This window comes from Passer domesticus, chromosome 4 (genome assembly GCF_036417665.1).
Source record: "Passer domesticus isolate bPasDom1 chromosome 4, bPasDom1.hap1, whole genome shotgun sequence".
Lineage (NCBI taxonomy): Eukaryota > Metazoa > Chordata > Aves > Passeriformes > Passeridae > Passer > Passer domesticus.
In genome coordinates, this window is record NC_087477.1 from 73,735,505 (window position 1) to 73,756,095 (window position 20,591).

General features: G+C 42.7%; 1 protein-coding gene and 1 long non-coding RNA gene across 2 annotated transcripts; one reads left to right on the forward strand and one right to left on the reverse strand.

The window, feature by feature from the left end:
* Positions 1–1,137: 1,137 nt before the first annotated feature.
* Positions 1,138–9,279, forward strand: GPR78 (G protein-coupled receptor 78). Its single transcript, XM_064418790.1, has 3 exons — positions 1,138–2,661; positions 3,236–3,349; positions 7,240–9,279. Exons 1-3 carry the CDS (start codon positions 1,994–1,996, stop codon positions 7,475–7,477), a joined length of 1,020 nt encoding a protein of 339 aa, XP_064274860.1. The 5' UTR covers positions 1,138–1,993; the 3' UTR covers positions 7,478–9,279.
* A 4,334-nt stretch (positions 9,280–13,613) lies between these two features.
* LOC135300100 (uncharacterized) lies at positions 13,614–13,988 on the reverse strand. Its single transcript, XR_010361981.1, has 2 exons — positions 13,852–13,988; positions 13,614–13,758 (listed from the first exon to the last, which is right to left on the reverse strand). It is a non-coding gene; the product is annotated as an uncharacterized LOC135300100 (long non-coding RNA).
* Between the last annotated feature and the right edge of the window lie 6,603 nt (positions 13,989–20,591).

Here is a 20,591-nt window from a genome sequence, read left to right on the forward strand (position 1 = left end):
TCCAAACAGTGTTGGCTCTCTGATGGTAAAAGTGCAACAACTGAACACTGAGAAAACTGGTACTGTCATGCTTTTATAGATTTCTTTTCCCTCAAATGCTTACACAGATATATATTGGATTTTTGTTCATCAAGCATAAGCCCAGTCAAATGTATCTGCACATTTTTAACTTTGGAAATGGCAGCTCTCTGATCAAAGAAAACATTCATTTTCTTTCCATGCTGAGGAATAGTACTGTACTGGTTCACTTCCAAATAACACATCTCATGTCTTGTTACTTTGCTCTTTCCTTAAGACATATAATTTACCATAGCAAGCTTTTCAATTAGGGCCTGATCCAAAACTTTAACTACTCTTGGGGGAAAAAAGCTCAACAAAACCTACATTGCCTTCAGGCTCTTTCAAGCAGTTTTATGTACAGTTATTCACACAGTGGTCACACTTGCGTGACAAGCCTACACTAAAGGGACAATATATACAATAAAGCATTTCCTTAGGATATTAACAGTAATTTTGGATAGTAGGAAAGCTACCTTTTCTTCTCCTTTTTCTTCGTGTCAGTTCTGGCAATCAACTGTAAAATGTGACAGTGATTAGACACGGCAGCTTTTTTCTGTGCCAGTATTTTGAGGCACCAAAACTTAGTCTCTTTTCTCTCTTTCCTTTTCTTTTTCTTTCTTTTTTTTTTTTTTTTTTTTTTTAATCTAAGACAAAGATTCATGACATTTTTGGGAATTAGCCACGTGATCTACATTTCTGACAGCTGCAGGGGGGAACTTCTGTTCTCTTTCTTGTCTGTCTTTTCAGCTTTTGCCAGAATGTGATAACAGAGAAAACCTTTCTGACCACCACACTACAGTGTTATCAGTGGAACTGGAAAATGGTAAAGAGAGAGACTTTAGTTTTGCACAGAGTGTGCCAGCATCACCCTAATGTGGGTACTTGTTCAACGAGCCGGTGAGTCCAAGCACTCAAAGTGGAGTCGAGAAGCATCCCTCACTGGCCAGCAGCGTGCAGGTGTGAATACCCAGAGGGCAATCACGCCAAGCATTGTAGGGGGAAAAGAGCAAGCAAACCCTCAGATGGAAGGGGGAAAGCCTGCCAAGGGGCACAGACACCAGATTTTGAACAGGTTTCAGGAGCGCCAGATACAGCTGGTGCACTCAGAGTGTGCCTGGGCACAGCGCAGGGATCAGACTCATCTAACTCATCTCTAGGTCTGATCCTTCCCGAGCTGCACACTAGCGGAAAGTTGGGCTTCCTGCTGCTGTCGCCTGCGATCCGGGAGTGGATCATCCCTACGGCGCGATCCCTGGCTGAGCCTGTGCCTCGCAGCCGCTCGTCTGCGCATGAGTCGCTGCGGGAGGCTCCGCGGCTGGAGTATTTGAGGGGCTGGGCAGCGGGGGAAGATGCTCAGAGCCTGCGGAGGCCGTGCGCCCGGCGGAGCGGAGCCGCGGCGGGGCATGGAGGGGCCGCGGGGGCCGCGCTCGGCGGCGTGAGGCAGCGCGGGGCGGCCGTCGGGGCCGCGCCGCTCCAGCACCGCGGACAGCGCTCGGAGCTCCGCGCCGCCGGCCCCGCTCCTCGCGGCGCCTCGGGCCGCCTACCTCCAGCTCCGATTCTCGGGTACCCCCATCTCCCCCTATCTCCTGATCCGGTCGCCCCGGAGCCCCTACCCTCGGCTCCGGCCACGCTCCCCCGGGCCCCGCTCCCCCCTCCCGCTGCCTGACTCTGCTGTCAGAGACCCCCTGCCCCGCTGTCCCGTCCTCCCTGCTCTGCCCCAGTCGCGCTCCCCTCGCCCCTCTCTCCGCACGGTCGGCTCCGCTGCCCGCCCCTGCCCTCCTCGCTGCGCCCCGCTGCCCCGGCGCTGCCCCGGCCCTGCCCCGCCGCCGGCACCATGCGCGGGCGGCCGCGGTGGGCGGCAGGCGAGGCTGCGGAGCCGGCGCGGGTGCCCCCTTCCTCCTGCCCTCGCCCGCTCCAGGCGACCCGCTGAGAGATGGACTTGGCAGGCGTGCTGCTGGCGCTGCTCCTCGTGCTGGTGCTGGTTGTCTCTCTGCTCTCCAACCTCCTGGTGCTGCTATGCTTCGTCTACAGTACGGAGATCCGCAAGCAGGTCGCCGGGGTTTTCCTGGTGAACTTATCCTTCTGCAACCTGCTTCTCACCGTTCTGAACATGCCTTTTACCCTGCTGGGCATCCTGAGGAACCAGCAACCGCTCGGGGGCTGCGTCTGCAAGGCGGTGGGTTTCCTGGAAACTTTCCTGACTTCCAACACAATGCTGAGCATGGCAGCGCTCAGCATCGACAAATGGATTGCCGTGGTGTTCCCCCTAAGCTACACCAGCAAGATGCGGTATAAGGACGCTGTGATACTGATGGGCTACTCGTGGCTCCACTCCCTCACGTTCCCCTTGGTATCTTTGTTTTACTCATGGGTAGATTACAACAGCGTTTACGCCTCTTGCACCTTACACCTGAAGGAAGAGACGGAGAGGAGAAGGTTTACAGTGTTCACCATTGTCTTTCACTCCACCAGTTTCATGCTGTCTCTGGTGATCTTGTGTTTCACCTATTTAAAGGTGTTGAAAGTTGCCCGGTTCCACTGCAAGCGGATAGACATTATTACCATGCAGACTCTGGTTTTGCTGGTGGATATCCACCCCAGGTAATGGTGCGCGCTCGGACACACAGCCCCCGGTCACTCGCGGTAGTTTCCCCGGGCAGAAGCGATATCCCACCTCCCCAACACCCTTTCCTGCCTGCCCCGGCCGCATGGTGAGCGCTCCTTCCTCTAGCTTCAGACGCTGCTCACAGTGCCAGGAACGGTGACTTGTGCATTTGTAGCCTTCTCCGTTTGAATGCTAATCGGGTTGTGCCACTTGCCTGAGCTCCCTTCAAGCGGGAGGCACTGCTTTGTCGAGTGCGATCGTCCCGAGGCTCGGCGGGACTGGCTGGAGCTATCCTCCCTCCCTCCCGGCTGCCCTCCTCTCCCCGAGAGGAATGCCTTCCTCTTCCCCGGGAGGCTGCCCTCCTCCCCTCGGGGCTGCCCTTCCCCGGACAGGGCTGCCCTTCCCCTGGACCGGGCTGCCCTCCTCCCCTCGGAGTTGCCCTCCTCTCCCTTCCCTTCCCGGGCGCAGGGGTTTTCGGGCGTGGAGAGGGTTCTTCCCCATTTCCTTGCGCTCAAGTCTCACCTCCTCCCTTCTTGCCTTAACACCCTTACTGCTCTTTTCCCTCCGTAGTGTGAAGCAGCGCTGTCTGAACGAGCAGAAAAGGAGGAGGCAGCGGGCTACCAAGAAAATCAGTATTTTTATAGGGTCGTTCGTGATCTGTTTTGGTCCTTACATTATCACCAGGTTAGTATCCCCTGTAGGGGTGGGGGACTTGGCGGGGTCAGGATGTCCCGTGATGCCCAGGTGCCCGGGGATCCTACAGCCAATTTTGGGGGGCCAGAGGCAAACGGACCCCGGGGACCGGTCTTGAGGGCCAGGGGACACAAACACACACACAAACACGCCGCTCCTGTCCGCACAGCCAGTCCTAGGGGACAGCCCCGGGAGGACCCGGCTCTACTTCCCTACATCGCAGCCAGGTCCGGGCACCTCTGCCAAGAGCAAGCGGCTTTTAGGACAAGTACCGGGAATTAATTACATGCCAGGGGCAGATAAAAGCAGTTTGAAAGTCTTGCCACCCTTCCTTATTAGCACAACCCTCGCAACAGAGAGGAAAACAGACAGACTTTCCTGATTAGCTTAGGTTTTTTGTGTTTTGCTTTTGTTTTGTTTTTGTTTTGGGTTTTTTTTTTTTAGGCATAGGGCCAAGCTTGCTGCTGTTGGAAGCAGAGTTGATGTAATTTAAATTTGTCCAGCCTGATAATTTGTCAGATAAGATTTCAGTCTGGAAACATTAATGCTGGTAAATATATTGTTAATGGTGCAGCACAGACTTGTGATGAGGTGTAAAAGTTATCTCCTAGGAAAAGCAATAATTAGACTCCTTAAATGTATAGGAAATACCGTGTTCCACAACAGGGTAGAATTATAAGCATCCATCCTGGTCGTTTGCACCTTTTGAAGTGTCCATGCAACATTGTTGTTATCTGCTTGTGTAGTCTTCATACAATAGATGATTATTATTATTTTTAAATCTTGTGTAAACCAGTCAGCTGGAAGTCAGTGTAACTACACAGAATTGCAGCATCCCAGCATTCAAACTTCCATCTCTAAACTGAAATGGGCTACATCTTTCACAAGTGATTTTTAAATATATTTCCCACTTTCCCAGTGTGTTCCAGACAGCCTTGAAGAGTGCTCACTGATGTTGAGGGACGTGCACTAGTGGGCAAAACCCCCTGGTGAAGGCTTCTTCAAGGTTGTTACCAAGCTGCCAGTGTCTGCAGCCACACCAGCTCACAGAAGCTGGCCAGCTTTAGAGCTCTGATCTTACATACAGGCCATTTATGGTCAGAGCCACTGCCCTTTTCTGAAAGGAGTAAGGGACAGGTTAAGGCCAGTGCACTAAACAGACAATATTTTTAACATTTTTAAAGTGACATTCAGTTCCCATTTACGTGTTGAAAGGGATTCCTTCTTGATTGCCTGGATAACTACATCTTTTTTCTGCAGCTGAAAGGACTATTACAAATATTAACATTACATCACATAGTTAAAAGGTCAGTTTATCATTGTTCAGTACATTTTGAGTCATGTTCTATTCACTTTTGCCATAATCAGGATGTAATTATGTTGAGCAAAGTGGATTTTGCCATCTTCTTTCCATCTGAACATTACGAAGCTCAGCAAATTCCAAACGTGGTCACATTTTTCAGGGTGGAGATATTTCTCATAAACTTCTACAATAAAAGTTACTTCCTTCTTCAGACCTTGCATTTGGCAAATGTGAGATGGTGCATTTTCTATGTGTGACAAACTGGTACCCACTGAATCACTAGAGAGAAGGCTGAGGGCTGGTTTATGGAAATGTGTGTCAAGGTACAGCTTCTGTCACAGGAACTGAGCTGGTTCAGTGACAGAAGAATGGGAAGTATTTGGGCAGGATATCCTAAAAGGCTTCTTGTCTCAAAGACAAGAGAGTGCCAAGACAGCACTTCATGAAAGGTGGTGATGGAGGTGAGATTGGAGGATTTGCTGCCATGCCTGATTCTCTGTTCTTCCCCCATTCTGGTTTTTAGGGGGGTGGTACTGAAGCATTCTCTGGGGAGGCAATGTAAAAGCCATCCTCCTTGTTGTCTTGCTCTTGGCCTGGTGACTCAGGTTGCATTGTGAGCTCAGTATTTGCTCCTCACTTCAGAAATTTGAATGAGATTAAGCTCATTAGCAATATATTCGTCTGTTCACTAAGAGACGACAGATGAATTTAATCTCTTTTGTAACAGCACTGAAAACATGAAAATCATACTAAGATGCATTCAGATGGGTACTTCTGACTTGTTTTGTCCAGATCCTTTATCTTATTAAAATCTGTGTAATTTTTCTTCTGTTGGCTTCAGTGCAATTAAGTTAGGAACCGTAATGCATAAATGGGAACACAGTAATACATCTATTTTCAAGACTGAAAGATATCTTACTCCTTACTTACTGTCCTTATAAAAACATCAATTGTGTAAATATCAATTATATATTTCTTGTATTAGGATGATATGCAGGATGGGATAAACTTAAGCAATCATGTAGCAAGTGTCATTTATTGTACATTTTTTCTCCTATTTTTTATCTTCCTATTCTACTTATTTTGAATTCACTGGAACTTTTTCTGAGCAACTTCAAACAGAAGTAATCCGGTTTTTTAAATGCACTTGACATAAGAATGATTTTACTCTTAGACATATAAATAAGGAATTTTCCTGTAACTTGTAGCAATGCTCAGTCCAAATGATGATAAGTCAGCTTTTCTATGAGGAGGGACTGGAACAGCTTCAAAAGTCAACGCCCTGAAAGTCAGGAGCTCTGCATTTTGGAAAGAGGACAGAAGGTTCTTCAAGCCTTGAGAAAGCTTCTCATCTTACATCTTCAAACAGTGATGTCTTAGAGTACAGAAAAGGGATATTTCATCTCCCAGAACATTTGCTTTTCTTCTGGGATGAATAGAGCAAAGTAGAATACTCTTGCTCCTGCAAAAGGTTTTACAAAAGATATACACAAAATAAAAGTCCCTCACCCTGTTCTTTCCACCTTCCTGGAGGATTTCCAGATGTGCGGGGTGAGACATTTGCTGGAATGGTCTGAAGGATTGCCCTCACTTCTGTGGAAAAAATGTTTAACTTAGTTGTGGTTTCTGCCCCCATGATTAATGCCTCCCTCTCAGCTGAGGTGCTGAGGCCACTAATCATCCGTGAAGCACGGACCAGGAGACACAGGTCTGGACGCAGCTGACTGGTCACATAATGATGATAAAATTGTTGTCTCCTTGTTTTCTTTGGTCAATCTAGAAGTCAGCCAAATGCACACAAAAACTTCCATGGCCAAGTAGTTGTAGGTGTGCTGCTAAGCATACTGTGGGATTGCAGGTGCCAGCCAGACCTCCCTGGCATACTGCCAGGTTGTTTTTTTCATGGTCTAACATGAATCTGCTTTGCATCCATGTTGATTCACCACAGTAGGGTAATGAAGGTTCTCTGGTCTGGTCTGAGGGGATGGATTCAGTGACCTAGACCACTTTTCTGGTGTCATTTGAGATGCTGCATGGCATCCAAGTTCTTTACCTAGGCTGGCAGATGTGCCACAGGACCTTCCAGGAGCAGCAGCCTGATGCCAATGGGGTCGTGTCCAAACATCTCAAGTGTCGCTAGATAGCTCTGCTCAGGAACTGAGGTCACTGAGTCTGGGTGCCCTGAGTCACATGTGTCTATCTCGAGCTTGCTGTGGGAGAGAGGTAGTCAATTATGTCACCACAATTTGACCACTTACCAGCAGAGCTCAGTAAATTCAGAAAGTGAGCAGTAAACTGCAGCACTCTCTTATCTCCTCTGCACAGAAGCATTAGCACTGAAAACAGTTTTTCCCTCTTTCCATAGCAGGAATTGATTTTGTCTCCCAGTGGCCTTGCTAGTAAAGTTCTCTTTGCCCCTACTGAATGTGAGGAGTAAGTACACGGCCCTTCTCCTACAGGGACTGTGTACTGTAAGAAAATAAATGGTACTTGAATGTTTCATGAAGCATGAGTTGAGCACTGGGCTCAGTGTGAATATAACACTCAAGTGTTTCCATTTCTCTTTAATGTTTAACAGGTTGATAGAGCTCATTCCTTTTGTTACCATAAATTACTACTGGGGAATTATAAGCAAGTGCCTCACCTACAGTAAGGCTGCATCAGACCCGTTTGTTTACTCACTTTTACGTCAACAGTACAAAAAAGTTCTGATCAACATCGTCAACAGGATACTGAAGAGGGACCTGTATCCGTCATCGGGCTACAACAGTTCTCTCGACACTGAAAACGATTACTGCTTGCACAGAACAAACTGACAACAGGAAAGCTCTCCCCTTCCAGGGAGACAGGTGTTTGCTGCTGCTGGAAAACTGCCTTTCTCCTCTCCTGCTGACAGTGGTGACAGTCTCCAGGATGTGAAGGCTGCATTAATGTGACACATTGCATCGTGGACTTTCTTAAAAAGGCTCTTCCCTGGTCTGCAGCCAAGCACAATTCATGGCAAAGCCTTTTCCCCAGTGAACAGAGTTGGCTTGAGGGGTTTTGAGAGATCCTTTCAAGGCTTTAGAGGAGCTTAGACAGCTCTTAATGTTTCATGTGTGAAGACTTGGTATGTCTTGGAGTGTTCCATATCAAACATGACATTCCAGTGTCTTCTGGGAGCACAGGAATCCTCACATTGGAAGGACAGGTTCAGAGTCCTCCATGCTGCACATGTAACATGCAGCCCAGGATCTGCTGTTGGTTTTGAACATCAAAAATAGATATTTTAATTGATTGATTTATTGTATTGGTGCCTCAAGTGAGTCAGCACTTTGAATCCGAGATAGTTATTATTATTATTACTATTATTTATTACTAGGCATCATGATTGTAACATAGCCTTTAGGAAGTGGTACATATATATATATTTGATATGCCAGTATTCTATCAAGCATAACCAAAGTCCACATATCTGAGTAACTAATATTTAGCACTTCAGTGGTACGTGATTACAATAATTGCAGCAACAGTAACAAAGACATGTACGGAATTTAGTTCAATAGCACTGTAGTTCCACCACTGAGCTAGTACTCCTGTTCAAGCAAGCTTTTTATTCAGAATAAAAAAATCAGTAGAAGTGACAGATGCCATTGTGTTTAAGATATATTACTTCAGAAGCTATCTGTTTTCAAAGGAAAGGCTAAAATACATTAATTCTTTTTAAGGGATATATAATGTGTAAAGTATTTCATGCATTGGCTATATATGGTGGATTGTCATAATACTGTACAATCTTTTCTTTAATAATGATCAATTAATCTGGTGATTTTAACTGAAAACAAGAGATGTCAGAAATATTGTAACAGACCTGCTGCCAAATGCCCAGAAATATAAAGCTGCTTTGTTATTATATGTATTTTTCTCTTTTATTTCTTTTTAAATTTAAACAGGTTTTCAAAAAATGTGGGAATTATTTTTGAACAATATTCCTTTGATTATGTAAGACATTTATTAAAATTTAAGAATTCTATGGCATTCAATAAACTACTATTTTCTAATTGAGTACATAAGGGAAAAAGTAAAGCAATTCTAAAGTATATTTTAAGAAAAATAAAAAGAAAGATGACAGTAAAGTACTCTTATTTTTTATGTAACAATGTACTTGACCCTATAAAGCATTGAAAAGGCTATTTCTGGTCAAACTAAGCATATAAGCATGTGATTAGCACAAATATAATTTTCTTTGAAGCTAACAGTTCTATTTCTAGGCTGAAAATTAAGTACCACTCAACTGTTTTGCAAAAGCAGTGTTGAGCTGTCAGCACATTGAGAGGGTTTTTCCCACCATCCACAGTGAGGAAGGAGAGTGTCTTGTTCAATCCCACTGAAGTCAAGGAAAGATGATGCTGCCTAACAAATACAGTGTTCTCTTACCTCCTGCTTTTAATCTTTGGGGCCTTTATGATGCTCTTTTTTTTTTTTTTAATTTCCCCCATGCAAGTACCATAGGCCTCTGTGCTTTGCATCTATAGTTCTGCCTGTGTTTAAATTGAATGTACTATAATGGTTTTGTCTTCTTAGTAAAGTATTTGTACTCTCTTCAATTTTGTGTAAATACAGTATTTCAGAAAAAAAAAAAAAAGTTGTCTGTGGAATCTTTTCAGTTTAAATGTCTTCCTGTCTCCCCATGCCTCCCCCTCTTCCATGCTGCTAGAAAAACCTGATGTTTCAGTCTCTCATTTCAGCTGCAACATAAGGACCTGATAACTCTGTGGGGAGTGGGAGGGATGCTAAATTTTCAGTAATTTTTTAGTCAGTTTTGTGCCAAAAAGTTTTAATAGCCTACAGGAGCTGTCCATGAATAAACATGAGTTTAATGATACCTACATTTGTTAGCATATCCTTGATTTCCTAAACAAAATGGTCCTCACTTTGGGAAAAGAATATGTTACATACAGTTAAGTGTATTAAGTTGTCACCTTCAAAACATACAAATGAAATAAAGCATTATTATTAGAGAAAATGGTAGAGGAGAAAACAATAATAAACTTTAAAGCTATTAGAGTAATAAACTTCTAAAGCTATAAGCCACATTTTAAAGGTACAAAACAGAACCTAGTTAAAATGCTACCTCTGCTATTAGGTTAATTAATGATGCTTACATATGCCAGTTGAGGGTGTACACTTTACAACACCTGTCAATCTCACTAAACATTGAATATTTCTGGAGATGTTCAGGTCCAAATGGGAAAAAAAAATTGAGCCTGCACTAGGTGTTCCAGAACATTTTTTAGGTTTAATTTCCACATGGAATTAGGAAGCCAATATCTACATCACTGCAGACCAGAAACCAAGCAAGGGCAAGGAGGGCTGTAGTGCTCTCAGTCCTGATTTGCAATGGAGTTCAACAGCCTTGTTTAGCACTACCAAAAGGCCCCTCCCCCTGCTCGATATGAAGGTAAATTTGTCCTTTCTCTCTTCTTCTCACCACCCACTCCCCACCAGAGAAGGTCTTGCTCTACTTTTCTAACAAAGCTGGAAACATCCAGTGAGAGGTGTCACTTTCATTCCCTTGGCTCCCTGACACAGGCAGAACTCATGAGGTTTGTGCTCCATTCTTCATGCTGTGAGTTATTGAGGGGCAGGAGGAGCTGGGGGAACCCACACTCTGCCCCCATTGCTCTGGAATGCCACAAAAGGTATCCAAGGATTTGGTGCTACATATATCTTACACAATGGGAACATTCAGCAGAGGCTGTGGATTCCCTCTTACTGACACATTGACATTTTAGGTAAAACAGGGGGTACACAGTCCTGACTGCAGGGTTTTGTTTGAAGCAGATTTCCAACAAAGCTGAAGTGTGATTTCTAAAATGGCCTCTTGCCATTGACACACTCTTGCCAACTCAAAGGTTGTGCTCTAGCAAACTTCATCTGGATTTCCTGCCCAAGGGCCTGGGGTGCCTTTGGTAAAAGACAAGAGATTGGCAAATACTCATCAGGTGTGTTGAGGAGGGGGAAATGCCACAGGGGTGAGCAGGAGCTGCCTGAAACTGTGATTTCCTTAGCAGAAGGTGCTGTATCACCCACCTGTGGCTGAGGGTAATGGATGGCAAGTTCTTAAAAGAGTGTACAAGAAAATTTCTCAAAGCAGTAGGGCCCCCAAAAATTTCCTGGGCTGTGGGTTTTCAGCTCCTGGTTGCAATTAAAATTCACAAAGTTCTCTCCTCTTCTCCAAACTTGTGTTTTGTCTTCAAAGACTGGAGCTGAAAACTGCACCTCCCCTGAATGACATCCTCCACCTAATGGCAGGCAGGGTATAAACTCTGCAGCACAACAAATCTTTAATTAGTCCATGCAGATGAGGAGACACTAAACTTTAATTCTTAACACATATTCAGCAAAAAATATTTCCAAGCCTGATGATTTGGATATTCTCAGGCAAGATCCAGGATGGCATTTTGAATCTGCCTTTTCAGGAGTAAATGGAGTCTGTGTGCCTCATTTTATAATAGGTGAGTGCTCTGATATTCATTTATGAAAAAAGAGGGTCACCTCTTCATAAAGAAAATAAAGCTTTTTTTTTTTTCCACAAAAGCTCTGAGACTGACAGACTGAGTTTCTGAGGCAATAGCAATAAAGTCAAAGAATTGCTTAGACTTATTCCTAAAAGGTTTAGGTATGAGCTGGCTCCCAGCCTGCTAAATCCTGACAGGATGGATGTGCTTCGCTATAAAACTAGTTTTCTTGGAGGAAAACTTAAGTGTCTCTGAGCTTAGATGGCAGCTGAGCACTGAGGACCTCAAATTCTGTGAATTTTCTCACCACACATTCCTTAGCCTCACTGAAGAGCAGACATGTTACTCATCTGGGTAAATCAGCATCTAATAAACTTCTGCAAATAATCTGTGCAGCTCAGTGATTACTGAATACATATTTATCTTGTCTTAACTTGAGTAATGCTGGTATTGAACTTAAATTTCAGAGCTAATTGCAATGTTAGGCTTGTTACATGGTTAAATCTGTTTACAGCTGGAGTCCATGAGCTCAAAAGTAATTTCCAACTTAAATGGCTTTATGAGCTCAAAAGTAATTTCCAACTTAAATGGCTTTATGATTTTAAGTGACAATATAAGTTTCTTAATACAAGTGCTTGGATATGACCAGAGACTGATCATGCTCTTTTACAACTGTGGGTTAGAATTTGAGCTCTTCAATAAATTTAGCAGCATTGAGCCTTATTGAAAAAGAAAAAAAACAACAACAAAACCTCTAACAAGATATTCAAGCCCTCCTATGTGAAAGGCTTAAAAAAAAAATCAAACACAAAACTCAACTATCTAGTGTGAGTGGGAAAGTTTGATTACATTACTTAGAGGGCATATTTTCTATTGTATTTGAGGTGCTTTTTTACCCCCAAAATAATTACTTGCCCTTGTGCAGATGGAATGAACAAGCAACTGTGTGTCTGTCTCAAAAGCACATAGCATATTTCAGTATTGTGAAGAGCAAATGGCTTGTTCAGTCTGGTTCAGAAGGACACCTGGTTTGTGGGAAGTGTTAATTACACAAGTAAATCAGAGATTCTGCTTTTTATTTTTGGAAAGTAGTCCAATTAATATTTAATGGCTCAGCTGGAGACACAGCAGAGATGACCTTAAGAAAGGTTGTAAATATATGAATATCTTTCAGTAGCAGAAGCCTGGGGGAGCAAAATGTCACCTGGCACAGTACATGCAGCCAGCTCCTTCTCTGAGCTGGAGCTGCTTTCCCCTGTGGCTTATGAATGGGAAACAGGCCAAATGACTGGTCCCATTTCTGCATATCCCTGATTCTTCTCCCTTTAATGTCATATTTTCCTTGCCAGGACAGGAGGGTGCATGATGCAAACTTGGTGCTTCTGCTCTTTTCTGTAAGTGAGCAATGCATGAGCCACGAGCTGCTCCCAGCCAGGCTTCTCATACATTCTCTATGCAAATGAAACATATTGCAAAGCAGGTATGTTGGATGTCATAGGGTCCATATGGTTTTAAAGGTAGTTTGGAGTGTTGAGAACTACAAATCATTCCAGTGCACTGACATCACTTTTTAACTAGATGCCTTTAGCCATAAGCGAAGAACCTTCATTTCAGTGTCCAATCCGTCATCACAAGAGTGCAAATCGTTGAGCAGTCCACTGTGGACAGGAAAGATGCCAAAAAAACCCCAAAAACATCTCCTCTGGGACAGAACCTAAGTTTTTTAGTGCATGTTTAATCCATCTCACTGCATCCTGCTGTGTCAACTACAGGTTTGTATCCAGAAAATTTGGAGCAAACTATCCAACATATCTTTAAGTTTCCAAGTTTCCTTTCCTTTACCAAATCAATTGAAATCTTCAAACACTTTCCAAGAAAGCTCCTCATGCCTAACACTAGAGTGTTTTCACTTAACCCACTTTCCCAATTTGATTTTTTTTCCAACCAAGGCGTAGCACTCAAATTGTACTTCAATGAAGCCTGACCATAAGTGGCAGACTCATTACCACCTTCTTTTCACTTTTATAATTCCTGTCATTACATATCCAGCCTCTATCTTCTCTTTGCTTGCAGCTGTCAGCCCTGATGCACATTTTCAGAATGCTTTCTGAAACCCATTTAATTGCTCAGTACCCTTGCTCCATGGCATGGGACTGGAGATTTGGGTTGTGTGTGTGCATCCATGGAAATATTTAAACAGGTTTTAGGTCTTATGTTTCATATTTGTCTTTTACCATGGGAAAACAAAATGTTGATTGGTGACATGGTGCCTTTTGTGTTACAAAAGGCTGCTGATCACTCCTCAAAGTTCTTAGCTCTCTTAGCTCAGACTGGCTTTCAGCTTGAAATCTGGCTTTTCAGCTAATCAGACCCTTATTGTTATCATTGTTAATGAAGCCTGCTTTAGGTATTTAAAATATCTTTTGGGCTTCTCACACAGAAGTCTGAATACTTCATTATCCTTTTATTCTTAATACCTAGCTGGAAGCCAGATAAGTATTAGAACTGCTAATCTCAGGACACCTGAGGCACAGACAGATGAAAGACCACACATCCAGGAAAGGATCAAATTGCGTGAAATGTGGTTTAGAAGATACCTGGGAATGAAAGACAAATAAGGTCATCCTGAATCTGTTGATCTTTTGGTCAAAGTTTCTTAAAAATGTGCTTGTCATAATGGTTAAGCATACCTCAGAGTTTGCAGCGGAGCTGAATTTTTGGGAGAAAGATATTTAGGATACAAGAATAGAATGTTCCTCCTCCTTTCATCCTGAGGAGCTTGCTGTGCCAGCACCATGCAAAAAAGGGAGTGGCAGACACCCCTTACTCATAAAACACAGCTGCATGTGTTGAAGTTACAGCTCCCTTTTGAGCTTTTCTAGATGGAGCTTCAGTGTTCTCCACTGGGTGTGACAGCTCAGGCTGGGGATCTCTCTTCTTGGAGACCACCACCTTGGCCAGGCTGGAATTTTGGTAGAAATTTGAGCTGCTGTGTATGAGAGAGCAGACTCCATGCACAGGATGGTGAAGTTCAGTGGGTAGGGAATTTATCACAAAGGAGGGAGGACGCCTCTGCCTCTCTTCTGAGGGCTGCTTATATCCCATCTGTGTATTACATCCCATTAATTTTGTTGGTGGGCAGAAAATAAGTTTGCTGAATCAGAAAATAAGTTCAGGGAAAGGTCCTGACTTTACTGACTTCCAGTGGAGGTAAGCCAAGATTTTTCTTGAAGGTTTTCATCAGTAGACTCCAAGTCTAAATTTGCAGAAATCTTTTGAGAAGGTCATGTAAGATCATCTCAGTTATGAAGTCTGCTCACTGAATGAATCAAAGAAAAAAAAAAAGTTTGATTTTTGTATACCCTACTGAACCACCTTAACAGCACTGAATGGAAATGTAATCTAAGGTGTATGTTTTTCTAAAAGTGACAAAAAAGATGTCAAGCAGACTGAAAACACAGATGGTGTGGCTGTTGAGGAGCCTGCACTCCAGTGCTCAGACAGTCTCTTACACCCCTGAGCCCTGTTCTCCCTGAGCTTTCTCAGGCTGCTGTGCACACTCCTGCTTTGCTCTCTGATGAGTACCTTGTAAGCTCCTTTCTTCCAGACCCAGAGGAACACAGAGACAGTGGTTCTGAAAAACATACCCTGATTCCAACCCAGGGTATGTTCCTTCCTTCTTAAACCCCCTGTTTATTCTTATTCACAAATTACCTCCTACTCCATTATTTTAATCTCTAGCCTTAGAGCTGAACACAGACATGAGCAGCATTTGCTCTTTGCACCTCTGCCAGCCTGTCTTCCCTTATCTACTGCTGGAAGCTCAGTCAATTCCCATGCTTCCTCCACCTTCATCAGCTTGTAAAGTTTCTACCTGCCCTCTGGTTTCTCATGTCACTGAAAGGCAGGCTATTCAGACCCTTCTTTCCTTGATGCATTCCCTTGGGCTATTATGATTTACTCTCACACTTTTTTTTCCCCCTGTGGTTTTGGTTTTCTGTGAGGTTTCTTTGTTGTCTTTAATCAGTTTTTCACTGACAGCCTTTTCAGTTTTTAATTTTGTGCAGCTGAGCAGGACTGTAAGATGCAAACTAAACAAACTAGGAAGAAAGCTGTGCCCCTCACTTCTTTGTGCTCAAAAAAGCAAACTGATAAAGGAACAAACCCAAGAATCTTACTGAATCTACTTTGTCCCTTGGGATTACAGCCTACCAATTTCTGCATAGAGAGTAATAATATGACTACTGTTACATTCTCACTTTCAGATAAAATTACCAGCTATCCATTTATGGCTGAATCAAGATATTCAGCATGAATTCCTCATAAAAATAAAATTCTTATTGTTAGAGCTTCCATAAATCTTCCCACCTACTGTCCTAATAAGCATAATGCAGGGAAGATTGGATGGAAATGCAACCGACCCCATGTGGATGCATAGTGGGTTTCTCCAGGCTCTTTCAGCAATGGCTGAATGTCTGTAATTGCCCTGGCACTTCAGAGCCTCTATGTCCAAAGCTGAAGCTCTCAGGTTCAGCCCTTGAGTGTCAGCCACCTTTTGGTTTTCAGGTAATTTTCATATCATGATACGAACCTGCAAAAAACCCAGATAAATGGATCCCAGGACCTTCAGCTTTGTAATTTCCCCCACTGCCATGACATTGATTTGACAAGCCCTGAGGGTGGCTGTTGTTTGGCAGCTGGAAGCAGAACAGGACCAGCATAAGGTGGAGTATGTAAAGTTTATTCTGACAGCCTGGCTTCCTTGCAGATGTTGGACTTGCCTTCTGGTACCATGCAGTTTACTCCAGGGAGAAAGTGTGATTTGAGCTCTGTCTAGCACAATAATCTGCAAGGCAATGGAAAAACTCCAAAATTTCTCAGGATATATGTTCTCCAAATTTGTCCTGCTTAGCAGTGCTTTAAAGGAAGGTCTTGACTAATAAAAAATTTAACCAGTAAATTTTTTTGATGAGACACTAGTTCTTTTTTTGTTCCCTAATGATAGTAAAAGATAACTCAGTGATATGAATGGTTGAGGGAAGTTAGAAAAATGCAAGTTCCCAGTTTTCATAGGGATCTCAGCGTCACAGTAGCTCAGGTTGTTAATGATAGACTAGAATGGCCACTGACAGCCATTGGAGCTGCTAAAGTTCTTGTCATGAAGCCTTGTAGATTGAAGAAATCTCTCCCATAGAGTTCAGTGTGATATGTGGATAGAAAGGCATTTCTCATACCTGTTCAAAATTTAGCAGTTCTGGATCAGCTCTTTAACCAGGGAAACATGATGATATCAGTAGCACTGGATTACTTTATACTGGCAGAGGTTTTATTCCAGAATGCTAGATTTTTAGAAAAGCAGAGAGGAGTATTTGACTAACTGATGGAGCTATTCCCAGAGTTTAGCCCATGGTATTGTTCTCACAGTTCAGCCTGTGGCTAGTAATTAAGACCTTATAGCTATTTTTTTACTCTCCCTACTGCCCTGTGCTGTTTCTCTTGACCCTTCATAACTGTGTCTTGGCCTGCTTTATTCAAGTTATTTTTTCAGACCCTTGACTATCAAATTAGTCATTATTTGGCCAAGAGAAAAAAAATTCAACAGCTCAAATTATTTCTCATGATGAGTCAATGCTTAAGCCCCCATCCAATTTGTTACTTCTCTGCAAAGCCTTTCCATTTTGTTAACACTTTTCCCTGAAATGGGAACGCTCATGCTTCTCATGTCATTGAATGCACAATAGCCTGACTGAAGGATGGCACATGGCAGTGCTTGCAGGACTCTGCAGCTCTCTAGTGGACCCTGGGACAAGCCAGGAGGCAGCCCTGAAAGTGACACAGCACCACCACCCTGTCCTCCCCACACAGGACTTTGTGCAACCTACATTTGAAATAGAAATCTAGAAACCAGTGAGTTTCTTACAAATGGCTTGGAGAGCCAGGGTGGGTCTGGCATGAGTTATGCCCATGCAGATGTTGATGAAGGTGGGAGGACAGCACTGGGGTCAGCAGGCTGTTTGTGATGGCTCTGTGGGGCTGGGTATGGTGCTGCTGAAAATCCTGGCAGCGTGGGATCCTGCATGAGCTCCAGGACAGCCTCCAGCCTGGTCTCTGCCTCTCTGATATCTCCATCCAGCACCTTTGGTGCCTGTGGGCAATTCAGCACATCTTGAATCTCAACATGATGAGTGGAGCATGCCTGAGTACCACAGGCTACAGATATTGTCTTCCAAGGATTGTCCGGGAAAAAAAATTATGGTTGTATATTTGGTTTGAAGTTTCCACTGGCAGATGTTTTGATAATACAATGATAGATGTTTTGTAAATTCTTTTCATAAATGCAGAAAATAAAATTTGAAGTAAACCCCCTTATCTTTTAAAAAAATTCTCTGTTTATTTTTTAGAGGCTGTGCCACTATGAAGAGTTGGAACCTTGATATAAAAAAACAAATATTAAGACATATATTATCATGGCATAGATCTTTAGCATGGTATATATTCTCAGTATACTGCTATGTAATTTTAAAGTGCTTAAATATATTTTTAAACATTTTATATTGACTAATTTAACACCACTTTTCTCCTGGTGTTAAGTCAGGCTTGTGTCTCAGCAGTGTATTTCTGAAACTGAAGGTAAAATCCTCAAAGCTGTCATGCTAGTATCATCTGAAATGGCTACTGCTTCTTGCTGAGATGAACTCCCAGTTTTCTGGGGAGTGCCAGCCTTGGAGGGCCTTATTTTTTCTTTGGAAAGTGCCAACGATCTGCTTTAAAAGCATCAGGGTCTCTTAAGCATTTCCCCCACCGGCTATCTACAAACTACAGCACTCCAAATCACTTTTTCAAAATGCTTCCCAGCACCTCTGTGAATGTGAAAAGCAAGCCCCAGAGAACTTCTTTTGAATGTTTTGGCATTAATGTTCTGTGAGACAGGGAGAAGAGATGAAGTGAAATGAGTCTCAAAATAGGACTGTCAAGTTCTTTTCTGGTAGAACTTACATTAATTTTTAATACTCCATCTGTGATCAGAAGAAAAGAAAGATCTTTAGTTCTCAGCACAGATCTTTTTTGAGCACACATTTTTCCTTGTAGCTGTTATATATTCAGTTCTATGATTCACGAACATATTTGTATTATTTTTCTTGCTTTATGGGAGTCAGGCAGAGTCACCTTTGGGCCTCATCTTGAACAAAAACAGCAAAATGCATCACCAGTAACCCCTCAGCAGTAATCCTGCTTTGCTACTTTACATGTGGGAGTAATAAGAGGCAGCCTTTGAGAGGATAACAAGGTCCTTATGGCAGCCCTATCTTTTTAATGATTAAATTTAAATAATATTGTGTGCTTATAGCAGGATCTGATGATCAGTGCATGCTATTTTGCACATGTTCCGCTGGATATAGAATCATATTTATTACTGTTGTCCCTTTGTGGTCTCGTTCTACCATCTGGTGCCAGGTTCCTTTCCAGTCTTTTGTATCATTGGTGCCTTTGATCATGGATGAATTTTAACTAGATATCATTTTCTCCTGTCATCAAAAGAAACTTTCTGAGCAGCTTCATTTCTTACTGATTAACTCAAACAAGCACAGAGACCACATGAAGGGTAGGCTGAAAGAAAGGCATGTAGCCAGTTGAATCTTTTGGGGATGGTAGGGCCTTCTCCAGTTTTAATTGTGTTCTTCTGTGTTATGATAGGATCAGCTCAGTGAATCACCTGGATGTGGTATAAGCAACTAATTTTGTGGGTCAGTGACTTCGTTAATCTGTGACAAGTCAGAAGATAAAACCAGAATTTAATTATCACTGACAGTACTTGTATTGAATTTAAATAATATAAATATTTTTCAAGAGCTGCATTTTTAACATGTATTATATTTAATAAGGAAGGAAAGATGTATCTGTGACTATAATACTAAGTGAGGGAAGTAAACCCGCCCGTTCATTGCTTGCTTTTGTTTCCAACTTATGAGGAAAAACTGGGGAAAAGAAATTGGCAAGACATGTCAAAATAAAAAAAAAATTTAAAAATTAAGAAAAATTTTGCAGGAAATTTAATTTTTTGAGTATGGTGAAACTGGGTCACACTGAGGAAGTTTACTGGAGCATTATTCTTTCTCCCTTAATGAATTGGTACAAATATGTACTTGATCAATAATGATGAAAAATAACTGGTAGAGGCTACAGGGAATTTTGAAGTATTTGAGACATGTAGGCAGTTGCAGTCCATGATCCATTCTAGGTTAAAATTTTAGGGTACAGCATGTAGGAAAACAGAGAACTTGTTCTTGTGGTCTGTTCCTTATAGTCTCTCAATCAAATTTCCAGCACTCAGTGTTTATTTGTGGCAGTTTCTAAACTGAAGTTTTTAATCCTGTGGGTCATAAGTTGAAAGCTGAGATAAAAGGTACTACTGAAAAAACTCTCAGAGAGAAAGTTAAAACCTCCCCAAGTGGAATGTAGATGGTGCCAGAAGGCACAGAGACACATCCCAAAATATCTGTTTAAGTGCAAAGCTCAGAATAGCCTGTGTATCTTTAGAGGAAATTAGCCATCTCTCTTATCCAGATGCATGTTAATTTGAATTAGAAATCTTTGTCTGGAGAACAAATCTGTTTTCCTTTTTTAACTTAGCATCTAGAAGCTGAAAGAGAAGCCCTTGTGAGCCCTTTTCAGTTCTCTGCTGTTAATGGAGCTCAATCTGTTCATAGGGAGATAAGATCTTGCAAGGACAGGTAGAATAGGGTTGGATTTTTGAAATATTGCTACTGCTTTGTAGGAAGTTGCTGATTTAATCCCTGTCTGTCCTGAGACTAGTTCCTCTTCTCTGCCCTGTTCTGCAGAAACTGAAAAAGGGAAGGGAAAAAAATTAAACAAAACCCACAGAATGCAATTGGTTACTTCTGTGCAATTAAAATATCTCCTGGATTAATTTAAACCACTGTAAAGTCCTAAAACCACAGCTGCTGACTTTGTGCTGGAGCAGATGTGATGTGCTGCCAAACACTTTCTGCCAGCTTCACTAGCACCTAGTAGGGGAGAGAATAACAAGCCATGAAGTAGCATTTTCATCTGGTCTCTGTCTGTTTGTCCTTCAGAAAAGTTATCTAGACAACACTGCTTCTGTTTAATGTTCAATCTCCTCTCAGCAGAGTCAAAATAAAAAAGAACCAGGTAATGAAACCCTGTCTAAATCTAAGATAGTCCTCTGCTAAATTTCTCTTACAATAGTAAGAATCATGAGAATGCAAGCAAGTTAAATGTACTGCATTTAATCCCACTTTGAGTACCTGCCAAGGACATAAACCATTTTTGGTATTTAGTCCAGTCTGAGGATTTCTGGATTGCTGCTGTACTGTGGACTGTGGGCTAACAGAAAGGTCAGATCAGGAAAACACGTCAGCAATAGCAGCTAGTGAAATTATCTACCTTT

Bases quoted from the DNA above. Each gene is read 5' to 3' on its own strand.
- GPR78 (XM_064418790.1), top strand. From the start codon at position 1,994: ATGGACTTGGCAGGCGTGCTGCTGGCGCTGCTCCTCGTGCTGGTGCTG. The intron at 2,662-3,235 runs GTAATGGTGCGC...TTCCCTCCGTAG, and splicing joins CTGGTGGATATCCACCCCAG to TGTGAAGCAGCGCTGTCTGA. The intron at 3,350-7,239 runs GTTAGTATCCCC...AATGTTTAACAG, and splicing joins GGTCCTTACATTATCACCAG to GTTGATAGAGCTCATTCCTT.